The following is a 14,199-nucleotide window of genomic DNA, read 5'->3' on the forward strand; positions in this document are numbered from 1 at the left end:
CATAGAATATAATACTGTTAGGGACTCGCATAGAATTGAAATCTCTTCATTATTATTACTTGTTCATTATTGTTTTCTTCTTTTTTTTTTGTAATATAGTTGAATATTTATTCCGAATTTTTTTTTACTACGTAATATTAAATATAATTTTTGGTTAACTATAGTGACCAAGATATTTCAATGTTTTTCTTCCCGTCATGCAGTTTTCGGCAATTAAATTTAGCCAGTAAATTACTAGTCTTAAAACGTAATTCTTCTATTACCAGAAAGAAATTACAAAATATAAAATTAACTTTTAATATATAAAATTAAATACTTGCAATACTTAGAATTCTGAGGGAAAACTTAACGAGATCACAGGAAATGTATTTCTAAGGAGGATATATTACATCAGAATCTCTGAGAACTGACAATTTTTTCTGATATACCCAAATTATTTTCTGGTTTATTGAAGCCAAGTAATTTTTCTTAGACATTGAAAGAGCTGATATAATATTTAAAGTAGCCTGTACTTTGTTAACGATTAACGATTTTGTTATCTGTTCTGATTAAATATACTTTGTGGAAAACTTATCTTGGAAGTTCACGTCGGGTGGGAACACTGGCTTTTCTGCCTGCAAAGCTTGACGGCTAGAGCCGTTTCGCTGGTCGATATAGAATTTCCTCGATGAAATCGCCTTGTTCAAATAGAATAAAGTTGAAGAAAGCTCAGCTCTTGCAGAACCGTTAGTAAATGTTTATTCAAATTACTTTTAACGGTATTAATTCTGTAAACGTTAGTACATCTGAAAGATGGATCGGTAATTGCAAATCGGCCGAGCTATCTAACGAAGGGAGTTCGTCCCCGTGTAATTTTAATTTTATAACTTTATACCTTTGTTACTGTACTCCCAACTTATTAGTTCAGATAAGAATGAAAGTAGGGATGAACTCTTGATTAGGACCGAGAAAGACATATACAGTCTCTAACTTATTTTATTTTCTAATCTCAGTTTAATTTAAATTATCTATAATTAATTTTCATTTGATAAAGTGACCCGGAGGGTGGTTGGTGGGGAGTAATTTAAATTTTTGGTTATCGATTACTAAAAATAATTGTTGATAATGCAGCAAAAAAAATTGTTTAAATTTACGCAATAAATTATTATATATCTTTTTTAAGTAGAGAGTTCACAAAACCATTAAGGGCGCTTGTAATTATAATCTAATAAATAAGTCGTATGTAAATAAAGATAAAAATCCATGTTCATAAAACACCATCATCCCAATAAAAAATTACCGATGTAAATTTTTATTTCATATTTATGAGATAATCTCTGTGAATTTATATGTATTTCAACAATAATGTTTTTTTTATAAAATTAAATAGTTTTTTTATTAAAATTCACGCTACTTTTTATGTTGAGTTAATAACATTACTTTTTAACTAGAGAAATTGTATAACGTTTTGTGAATTTTGACGCTTAAAAAATTTGTTATAAGTTTTCACTTGTCTTGCTTCTATTTAATAACTACAACGGTTGAAATAGCTATTTGAAAGCCATAGAACAAAGCATAAATAAAGATTATTATATGTTTAACTGAAAAAAAAAAATATATATATATATTTATAATATATCTATATTTCCAACTGTATATAAGATTTTATAATTACAACTAAAAAATTGAAGAAGATAATTATTCTTAGAAATTTGTAAATATAAAATATTTTTTATTTTATTTTTATATAGGATCAGTTTATCTGGTGGTCCCGTTATGCGATTAATTTTTTAAAGAAATTGTCTCTCCGGACAATATGAAATTTTCTTTCAATTTTCGTCACCTACGACGACTTATACTTTTCAGTATAGCGTAATGTTATAATATATAATATATACCTTGTTCTCGTTTGGGTATTTCAATACTATTTTCGAAAACTAAAGCAAGTTGAAATAAACTTAAGGTAAAATATTATGAATATTTCAAAGTACCTTTACTCATGATATTTTTCTACGTTTGTTTTCTTATTTACATCGAGATACAAATGTATCGTATTTGCTTTGATACTATTAATTTTTCTGCGAAATTGTAACTCTGTTCATAAAAATAAAAAAAAACCTTTTAAGAAAAAATTAAACACTTATAAAATAGTTCATTCAAGTAAAGAAAAAAAAAACATATATTATTCTTATTTACATATTCTAATTTATATTATTCTTAAACAATTTTTTTATTTATTATTTTTTTTTGTGAAATATTTGAAATTATTTAAATTCGTTTTTTTTAGAAGTCTAGAACTTTAGAAGTTTTTTTTTTTGTTTACACTTCGAGAATCACGGTCAGGTATTACTTCAGAGGTTGAATGAGGATGATATGTAGGAGTGTAAATAAAGTGTAGTCTTGTACGGCCTCAGGTCGACCATGTCGGAGATGTGTAGTTAATTAAAACCCGACCACCAAAGAACACCGGTATTCACGATCTAGTATTCAAATCCGTATAAAATAACTGCCTTTACTAGGATTTGAACGTTGGAACTCTCGACTTCGAAATCAACTGATTTGCGAAGACGCCTTCACCACTAGACCTACCCGGTAGAAACCTATCTAATTTAGAAAAATGTTTATTTATTTTTTAATTTAAAGATCGGGGACGAAGCAGATAGAAAAATAGGAGAGTAAGGAATATATTTGGTTCAACCTTACATTTTTTTTTATTTTTCATTTATTAAAAAACACGTATTGAAAAATAAAATAGTATACGTTGCATGAAGTTGGGTGGGGGTATCCTGTGCCAAGTGTATCTCTTCTATTTGTAAGCTACATATTCAATCGAATGACGTCAATGTACGAGAATATATATATATATATATATATAAGAGCATTAACAGCGTATATCTTGAGTATTGGAGTTAGCAGTATCGATCTATCTTGTATTCTGAATTGATAAGGTTAAAAAATTTATACAATTATTCATATTCTACGAAAAAGTTAAGAGTTTTGAACATGCGAATCATAATCTACGTTATGAGCTTTTTTATGATCAGTGCGGAGAAAGTTTATGATGAAAAAGAGTAAGTACTTTAAAGATCTGTGTATTTGTGTGTGGGTTTAGAATTATTGAAATGAAAATATTCTTGTAATATAAGAAGTATTTAAAAATTACCTTAAAAAAATTTAATTCTAAATACCTGGCCTGTGTAATTTGGTTAATCAGAAAGGAAAACAGAATACTCAAGATTTATCAAAAGATTATTTTAGTTGTAGTTTGAATGTAGTTTAAATAGGATAGTCTTAATAGATTTAATAAATATGAAAAAAGTTTTGAAAATATAATTCAAAAAAAAAAAATTAATTTAAAAGCAATACAAACTTAAAGAAAGAAAAAAAAATACTTTTTGAATTCTAATTTAAATTTTGACTATTATTTAAGTTTTCACCAGTAATTAATTTTTTGGTTGTTGTTATTAATTCGGCGCACTCTTAAAAAAAACAAAAAAAATTAAAGAAGAATTAAAAAAGTATTTATATAAAAAAAGTCATTTGAAAAAAAAATAATTTTTTTAATAATTGCTTATTTGAAACCTGTCTAATTTAATTTAAAGATGTTATTCTATTTACATATTTTACTTACTTTCTACTTAAAATTCGAGTAGGTCTGTAAAAGTTTAACAAAGTTCCTTCGCATGAATCTGATAAGAAATAATTTTTACATTTCCGGCTGTTGTGAATAACAGACGGAAAATAATTTTTTTCTGTAAAAAACCTCTATTCGCTTCTTTTTTTATTAATATGCGAATGCAAAGTTTCTGGAACGATGGTTACACAAATTTATGAGCATATATATTTGTGTGTTGGCGCTATTTCAATTAATGTTTCATGTACAGTTTAATGTACGATAATTATGTTATCATAATCTGTATCTATGATGCTGAATTAACAGAATTTAAATCGGCATGTGAAAAATGCCTTGCTTGAGGTGGATTTTACTTCAGCTTTTTTTAGACGAATAAAAAAAAGTCGTCGGAAATGCAGATAGAAAATAAAACAACTGAAAATTGTTCCATATAAACCATTATTTTTCCTTAAAAAATAAGGTTTTTGTTAACATTTCTTCTCTTTTACTTGGGTGAGGGTTCTCAGTGTACAAAGAGTTTTGAAACCTTGTAAAAGGGTTGAAGATTACTCGTAAAATTGCAGTTTACAACATTTTATAACCTTCCTTATTCCATTTTATCAATTAAATTCTTCTTTTAATTATCTTTAACAAACTTTGATTTTTGCTTCCTTGTACGAAGTAAAAGAAGTATTGTGATCGCGATAAATTTCGGTTTTCAGATTTCAACGGAAATATCCATTTGGACTAGTTTCAGCGTGACGTCTCTACGTATGTATGTATCTCGCATAACTCGAAAACGATTAGCAGTAGGATGTTGATATTTTGGATTTAGGAATGTTGTAACATATAGTTGTGTACCCCATTTTTGATTGCTATAGGAAGAATGTTAAAAATCAGAAGGGTGGATAAAATGAAAAATGAAGAGGTGTTGCGACGAATTGATAAAGAAAGAAGCATTTGAAAAATTATAGTTAAAAGAAGAGATAGACTTGTAGGCCACTTATTAAGTCATCCTGGAATAGTCGCTTTGATATTCCAGGGACAAGTGGAAGGGAAAAATTGTGCAACAGATTATGTAAAACAGATTAGTAGGGATGTAGGATGTAGGGAGATTACCGAAGTTGGAGATAGGGATAGGGAATCATGGAGAGATTCATCAAACCAGTCAAATGACTGAAGTCAAAAAATTAATTTTGATCTTTTCTTTAATCTAATTTTTCCAATTCAAGTAGCAGAAGTATGATAATTTATGGAATTTTTCAATTTGAAGGTTATTTATTTACATTAAAAAATTTAGAAAGCATTATTAGGATAGAAAAAATAGTCGTTAGATATATGGTCAGTATAAGGAATTGTAAAATTTGTTGACAGTCTTTCAAAGAAGAGTTGTTCATCCACGATTTATATACGATGAATCAGTATTCAGTTTAAGTACTATATGTTAAAACATATAATTTAAAAAAATATATATTTTCGGTTACAGGGAAAGAGCAAATGAAATTTAAACGAGAATGTCTGTCGTACAGACAACATTTTCGTTATGCTAATTTTTATAACAACATTTTTTGTATGTGGAGCCAAATTTCACGGATAAATCCGTACAAGAAGAAATATTTTTGAAAAAGATTGGAGCAGTTTTAACTAAAAAACTTTTACTCAGTTGAATAATTATTTCCACTCTCCGATCATAAGCTTAGGTAAACGTTAGGTTTAGGTACTGACGTTAACTTTTAAGTTTATCTTTTGACTCGTCTGTACTCGGTTCTGAATCACCAAGGAATAATGTAAAAAGAACCTGTTCTACGGGATTCCACGGACCTACTCGTATTATCTCTCCTGATATACGTCCAAATTATTGTGACATCTCTGCAGCCTACTATTAATTAACGCTTCATATTTAAATAATGAAGGGATTTTCATTACTGATTTTAATATAACGTAAAATTTATATAATGTTTAAGATACAAGGTCTCGCAACAAAAGAATTGAAAAGATATTCCAAAATATAAAACAGATACCCATATATAATTATTATGTTCAAAATATATTATTATGTTGCAATGAATCATATTAATCACAAAAAATGACTTACATACTTATCATAAATTAGCTTGTATAGCCGGCGTTGCTCGGGATCATAATTTCTTCTAAGCCCTTCTAATTCTTTTTTAGAAAAATTGTCAGTAACTTTTGTCAACGAACATAAATCTCCTTTTTGTATTTTTTGTGTCTTAAACCATTTGTCTGGTTTGATACAGCTCTCCAAGATTCCATATCCAGTGCCAGTCGTTTCATCTCGTATATCCCTACATCCGACATCCCTACCAATTTATTTTACATATTACAAACGTTGCCTGCTGGCAAAACCTTTCTTATGTACCTGTCTGTCTAATACGAAAGCGACTATTCCAGGATACCGTAAGATGTCGCTTATAAGTCTGCCTATTCTTTTAACTATATTTTCCAAATGCTTCTTTTTTCATCAATTTGCCGATACACCTCTTCCATTTTCACTTTATCCATCCGTCTGATTTTTAACATTCTGCTGAACAAAGCTTTTCAAAAGCTTCTAATCTTTTTTTCTCATTCAAGTTTCAATTCCATGTAAATCTAGCTTCAAATATACTTTCAAAAATGTTTTACTGACGTTTAAATTTATTTTTGATGTAAACAATTATATTTTTGACTAAAACTTCATCCATATTTAGTAATTCTACTTCCCATGTAACTAAATTCATCTACCTCTGTAATCTTTTCTCTTCCTGTTTTTATATTTAGTGGTCCATCTATTATTTCTACAACATTTCATTGCTTTTGTTTTTGCTTGTTTATTTACATGCTGTAGTTGTTGCGAAGGACTTCATCCATCCCATTCATTGTTTCTTCTAAATCCTTTTTACTATCAGCTAGAATTACTATATCATCAGCAAATCGTAATATTTTTATCTTTTCACCCTGCACTGTTACTCCGAATCTAAATTGTCCTTTAACGTCATCAACTGGTAGTTCTATGTAAAAATTAAAAAGTAACGGTGATAGGGAACAGAACGAAGAGGTCTTCGGAAGAAGAAGAGGGAGAAGATGAAGATGAAGAAGTAGGAAGACCAGCCACTCGTCTCAACATCACGGACTGGAGTCCGGAACAGAGTCCAGCAGAGATGCGTCCTGAAGGGCAGCCATACCAGAAGCGGATGAAGAGCTTCTACACAACCTCTCCTTTTCAAAACTTACAGTAAGATAAAATAACTCAGCAATTGCGACTCCTCCGGAAAAGGGGACGCATTGCTCCCTCCTTACAGGTAGTGCCCCGTTGTGGCGTATTCCTGCTAGCCTATTAAAGAGTTAGCACCGAAAGGACTTCAGTGGACGGTCTGAAGGGGAATTACGTCGGGAGGACAGGCTTTATAAGCCTAGCCTTCCGCGGTCTGCCCGTAAAATGGGTTCGATAACGCTGGTTTAACAACGGATTGGAATGCAATTAAATCCGTCCTTAAAACACTAAATAATAATAAACAAAACTTGAAAAAAATTAGACCCGCTATTTAAAATAACCCTTTAAAAAAAAAACAAGCCCGATTAGAATGATCCAGCAGCAAGGGACTCTGTCCAGGTTCTGCGATTGAGTAGGGAGTAATAAACTCCTGCCAACTTTGCATTCCATTCCATTCCATTCCATGATAGGGAACACACTTGTCGGACTCCCTTTCTTATTACGGATTCTTTCTTATGTTCTTCAATTATTACTGTTGCTCTTTGATTCCTGTAAATGTTGGCAATTGTTTCATTCTAAATCTTTTTTACACTCAGCTAGAATTACTATACTATCAGAAAATCGTAGCATCTTTATCATTTCACCATGCACTGTTACTTCGGATCTAAATTGTTCTTTAACATCATTAACTGCCAGTTCTACATAAAAACTAAAAAGTAACGGAGATTAGGAACATCCTAGTCAGACTCCTTTTGTATTACGGTTTCTTTCTAATATTCTCCGATTATTAATCTTGCAATTTGGTTCCTGTAAATGTTAGCAATTGTTCTATTTCTGTAGTTAATCCCTAATTTTTTTAAATGTTGCACATTTTATTTTTTGATGATTTTTTCTTTGATTACTATGATTTTGTCTGGGTTTGCTGCTTATTTAGAAAATGATTTGAGGAAGATTATTGCTTTTTCTACTCTTAGACAATTGGGATTTATATTTTTTACTCTTTCTCTCGGTTCTTTATCTCTTTCTTTTATTCATTATTGATTCATGCTGTGTTTAGGTCATTCCTTTTTTGTTTTCTGGGATTTTTATTCATTGTTTTTTAGGAAGTCAGGATATTCGATTCATAGGGGGTTTGTCTAAACAGTGTCCTTATGTTAGTACAGCATGTTTTGTTTCTTTAATTTGTTTATGTGGGTTTCCTTTTTTCTGGATTTTATTCAAAGGATTTTATTTTAGAATTTTTTTAAATATTTAGTTAAAGTCTAGAAATGCAAAGTATGTAGGTTTTTTCTTTAATCTTCCTTTTACTATTAATCTGAGCTCTAAAATTGCTTTCCTTGTACCTATACTTTACCTGAAATCAAATTGGTCTTCTCCTTATACTTTTTCTACTCTTCTTTCAATTCTTCTGTACAGAATTTTAGTTAAGATTTTTGATACTGGAGTAGTTAAGGTAATTGTTCTGTATTCTTCACTTTTATCTGCTTCTGGTTTCTTTATTATCATAACTCTAACACTCTTTTTAAAGTCTTTCGGAGCTTCCCCTTTTTCGTAAATATTCCACACCAGTTTGTGTAATCTATCTATCGCTTCCTCACTTGCACTCCACAGAAATTCTGCAGATATTCCGTCTATTCCAGGAACTTTTCTATCATTCAAATCTTGTAATACTTTCTTAAATTCCTATCTCAGTGTTGTATCTTTTTTTTTCATCCTGTTCGACTTCCTCTTCTTCCTCTATAACTCCGCTATATAATTCATTTCCTTCGTATAACGCTTTAAAGTATCCCCCCCCACCACTTGTTGACATCTTCTTTCGGTTTATAAACAGGTGTACCTTTTCGTTTAACACATTATTAGATTTTAAGCTACGTACTACAGCTTTTGTAAATAACCTTTCAAAACTAGCCTGTTTATTATCCTAAACATTGTGGTTAGAATAAAAAACGTGAGGAGTTTGAAAAAAGAACATGTGTTTTGGACATTCGAATAAAATACAGTACAATAACTATTCAACTACTCAAATTTGTACAAATGTATTGTATACATGCAGCTATATAAATATGTAAAATTTAATTTTTAATTTGATTTAATTTAATTAACCAGCAAAGCTTAGATCCGCTTTGCCTGTAGACGGGCATTCACGTCGGTCCTCAAATTCTGTTTCTCGCGAAGTGATATCGAAGAAATGTCTGCATTTCTTGTAAACGATGTTCCCGTTGGTCCGCAGATTCAGCCGCCTTCGATACGTTCCTTCATATTCTGAAGCCGTTGCTGTCATTCATCATCTGTTTCGTCTGCTCGCAAAAGCTTTGATTTCTTGGTTTCCGTTTATATTTAACCGTTATATTTACGTATCCTTTTAAACCCGTTCACTACGCCAATGTTTATACACTTCTCAATAATATTTTACATTTTACATAACACTGAGTGATTCTGAATTCATTCAATGTCAAGAAATAATGTTTTACACTTCGCCTTCGATCTTAACCTATGCGCTTTTATGTGCTACTACACACACCAGTTTTATATTGATGAAGAACTTTCGAGATCTTCTTTGTAGTAGGAATGATGCGGAATATTCTACAAACATTTCCAAAATTCCAACAATTTTAAAAGTTTATATCCGAGTACTTTTGGAGCCGTTACTCCATCATCAAGAAATAAAATTAAATTGTACGTCAATAAAACTGTGACGTCATGTTTGTAAGATGTTTGCGACGTTTATGAAATAGATTTAATATTAAATGAAATGTTACCAACCTATTAATAATTAATTATTATATAATTTGTTCATAAAGGATATCATTATCGAATCTGATCTGTTAATTCATCAATTTATTCTTATTCAAATATATATAAAATTTCTCTAATAGTCTGGTTTCTTGACGACCGACTATTATGAACGTAATAATTTTACTTTAAATACAATTATACATTTGAAGTTGAATTAACATATTTTGGGAAATCGCCGATGAGGGAGTACCGGCTTCGAAAGAACTCTGGTATATACTTTTAAAAGTAAGTGAAACATTAATTTATACAATTGTATTAACACTAACGGTGGCAAATGCTTAGTTAAATAACCTAAAATAGTCGCCGTTCCAAACATGGCTTTTTTAGTCATATAATCAATATTCTTATGAGTAATTCCTGATGATAAAAAAAGTAATTTTAAGTATCTTTATTTATCAAGTCTTTCAATTTCTCCAATTTATAGGCTTCATTTGTTTAGATTTCCCTCTCTGTCAAAAGATAATTGCCTTCGTCTTCGCAGTATTCACTTACAATTATTATTAATATAAAAGTACTGTGCTAACATTGCCACTTAAATGTGTTTCAATTTTTATGAGTTAGAAAGGATGACAAGATAATCTGCAAATAACAAAATATTAATCTAATTTGCATGATTTATTCTTACTTCTCTAACAACATTCTGTTCAAAAAATTACGCTAATCTTATGGAAATAACAAGGGTGAAATATAGCCCTCCTGAAAAATAACTTTTTAGCTGAATTTAATCGCTATTTAAGGTTTTTTTGACTTAGAATAAGTAATCTTTTTTAAATATTTACCATTTTGTAATTTGCACCGATGCTGGATAATTTTTAAAATAACTTATTCTTATTTCCGGTATCAAATGCGCTTTTAAAAATAAAAAAATACAGCGATTAACTTTTTTGTCATTTACCTAAGTTTAATATTAATCAGGAGACTGAAAAGCAAAATATTATCAATGCATTTTGTATCATTAATTATAACGTAATAGGTACTAACAGGATTCATGTTGGATTTATACTGGCAGTCCAGACAATTATAACATGATTATAGTTATTATTTTAATGTTGATAATTATTGTAAATCAATAAATAATGTATTGTTGAATGGTTAAAGCTTAGTTATTTATTTTCTTTATGTAATTGTTGCAACAAGATATTAATTGTGTAATTCGTTGTTGTAATTAAGTATAGTTTTGTTTCTTGAATATAATTTTAGTTACTAAATCTAATACATTACAATTATTAAAGAAATAATTTGTTCATTAGTTTTTAAATATTTAGTCTAATTTTGTAAAATTAATTTTTATAATTGTACTACTATTATAAGTATTATAAAACTAATAATATCTTTAGTTGTTACATAAAATTGGTTATTACATTAACCACTTAATAATGTAATAATACTCTTTAGTATATCTGTCGACAGACTTAGGTCTGACGGATGACCATGTAAGTTTTAAATTGTAAATAAATAAATAAATAAATAAATCATACCTAAATCCACGCAAAAGTTTCCTGTTTTGCACCACCGTGTCTGTCTCCTGATTAGAACAAATGTAAAGTACTTGACAATAGTTTTTATTAAGAGCAATCCCTCTCTAGTTAATAGGATCGGTTTTATCTCTTACCTTGTCCTCTTACCAGCTCATCTAGAAAAATCTGATTTTGACACAACATGACTTCCTTGGACGCTTATTAAATTACATATACACATTTTTTGCTGCGCTTCGTTTAAACTTATTTCATTTGAAAGTGTGATACGATCCTGCAATTCTTTAATGAAATGAACAGTGACATAATCGCTGAAATATTAATTTTTATTATCAACAAATATTTATACAATTATTAATTCAACAATCTTACATGAAATATAAGAATAGAATAAAAGTCCGTTTATTACTGATATTACTAGATCAGTATTATTCGTATCTTCGTGAGTTACTGATTAACAAACGTTTCAGGTTTCTGGTGTGTCATATAAATAATAGTTAATAATAATTAAACTATTCCGATTATTGAAGTCCTGTATGCTGGTTGCAAATGTTAATTACGACCTTAATGTGTAAAATATTCCGTTTGTATTATTGGATTGTTTGATGAATAATGAAAATGAAAGATAACATGAAGAAATATATCTCAAAAAAACAACAAGAAGATGACTATGAAGAAGAAAACGTTAAGAACAAGGAAAGAAAAAAAAAGGTTAAGGGAGGATGATGAATATAAAGTGAGAAAAAATTTGAAAACAATGAAAACGTGATCACAAATTAAGATCGGAAGTATTATATCAAACCAAAGAGAAATTAAATGATATGCAACAAAAAACAAATAAACCAAATGATGATCAACTCCGACCTAGGGAGAATATTGTCTGAAATATCAGAGGAGTCATAAACTAAAAGATAAGAATCTTTTCCAGTTTATTAATGATCGGGCATGTGTGCCTCAGTGCGCCCGCGCGCGCGCGTGTGTGTGTGTGTGTGTGTGTGCGTGTTGTTCTTGTGAAGGTCTATTTTTCAATCACTCTGTGGTTAACTTTAATCTAGATAAAATTAAACTGAAAATCCAGAATAATAAAATAAAATTAAACAGAAATTAAACTAAAAATCCAAAAATAATACGATTCTAAATTATAATTGTCAATTAATATTAAATAATGAGATGTTTCACCATATCTGTTACACATAAACCTTTGTAATAATGTAATAATGCCTATTAAATTACATATACTCATTTTTAAAAGTACATAACATTTTATTTTACTAACAACTTCTAATTTTTTCATATTTTTTTTTTATTGTTATTGAATAATTATTCATTGGATTTTTTTTTACAAACACGGGTTAATAATTATTGATAAATTAATATATTTAAATTTAAAAAAATACTTATAAAAAGGAGATGAACTCTGATTCAATCCAATGTGCCTTCCCCATAAAAGATCCAAATATTTCATTAATTAAAAAATTATTTGGCTATAACTCTGGAACCAATGAAAATAAGTACCACTTATATATATATATATATATATATATATATAAAATTGAAAAGATCTTAATGAGGGCATCAAATTCTTTTCGGACTTTGGTATTTTTTTTGACACTTTTGGTGTTCAGTCGATTGCAATAACTAGATGTTACAATAGTCCTAAATCCAATATTTCAACATCCTGCGGCTGATCGTTTTTGAGTTATGCGAGATACATACGTACAGACGTCACGCCGAAACTAGTCAAAATGGATTCCGGAATGGTCAAAATGGAAATTTCCGTTGAAATCTGAAAACAGAAATTTTTCGCGATCAAAATACTACCTTTACTTCGCAGAAGGAGTAAAAACACAGCCGATTATAGTATTAAACAAATTTAGGACATATTGTCCAAAACCGGCATAATATTATAAATTTCAGAGGGTATATGTAGGGCCTTACCTCGTTTGCACCTTACAAGCACACTTTGAAATTCCTCTACCTTAATTAATTTTTAAAAAATTAATTACTTAATATAATCTGAAGCCAAGATGCTAACAGGTATATCGACTATTCAGACGGTATATTTTTCTGTATTTTTCGGGAAAAATATTATAATTTTTGTACAATATTAAAATTAAAATTACTTTATATTAAAATTACTTTATCGCACATTGTAAATGTGAAAGGTAAATAATTTTTTTTAAAGATTTAACTTTTAAAAAGTTTTTTAATTGCACACTTTTTTGTTTAAAATTTAATTAATTAATAATAAAATAAATATAAATTATCCTTATTTCTGTCTGCCATCTACGAATTACATATAACAATACTTTTATAGGTTTTACTGTTCTCATTCTTCTTCACAGTCTTAGATTCTCCGAAATACTTCATTGAAACTATCGCTGCTTTTCTTCTCTTCTCTAAGTGGCCCGCTCCTTCTCTTCTGTTACGATCCTTAAAAACCTTCAAACTTTTATCTTTTTCTCTGAATTTCTACTGCAAAAAATTGCTTGTTCTTTAATGTTCACCTCTACAATATTCTTTACTATTTTCTTTATCCAGTGATTTTTATGGTTTTATATATATAAAAGTAGTTGATAGTTTTCGTTAGCTTTCCTCCATCCATTCTGTATAAGTGTAAGAAGTAGTTTTGCCTCCTTTTTCTCATTACATCTTCCATTTTGTACATTCATTCACTTTGGGTCCAATAACTCGTCTTAATATTCTCCTCCCCCTAAATCTTAATCAATTTCATATGTCCAATACCGTTCAGAGAATGGAATTCAATTGCACGCAGTACTTCTGGTCTCACTCCTGTGCAATAATTACTTTTTTATTTCTTTTTTAAAATTTATTTTTGTTTTCTGTTATATGCTAGACATAGTTATAGTTATATGCTAGTCTTCTTTCTAATTTCTTATTCTCCAGTGACCCTTTATTTTAGTTAATTAGCAAGGCACATTTTCCCAAGCACTGATCTTGAATCCTTTCTTCGCTGTATTTATCAGGGACTAATTCTCCGAGTATTTAACTTTTGGATCTGTTTTTGTTCAAGTATCCTTAATTATCTTTAGTGGTTTACTACCTACTCCAATTTCTAATATTTTGAATAGCGATTCACGATTGCTTATCACAGAAAAGAT

The 14,199-nt window shown here is 29.3% G+C and overlaps 1 protein-coding gene across 1 annotated transcript in view; it reads left to right on the forward strand.

The window, feature by feature from the left end:
• The first annotated feature begins 2,839 nt into the window (after positions 1-2,839).
• The window catches only part of LOC142333454 (uncharacterized), a 111,851-nt gene continuing 100,491 nt past the window's right edge, over positions 2,840-14,199 (forward strand). The window contains exon 1 of the mRNA XM_075380597.1: positions 2,840-3,050. Coding sequence (XP_075236712.1) covers positions 2,983-3,050 — 68 coding nt within the window. The 5' untranslated portion in view covers positions 2,840-2,982. The remainder of the gene's footprint in view (positions 3,051-14,199) is intronic.

The sequence above is a fragment of the Lycorma delicatula genome, chromosome 12 (genome assembly GCF_047948215.1).
Source record: "Lycorma delicatula isolate Av1 chromosome 12, ASM4794821v1, whole genome shotgun sequence".
NCBI lineage: Eukaryota > Metazoa > Arthropoda > Insecta > Hemiptera > Fulgoridae > Lycorma > Lycorma delicatula.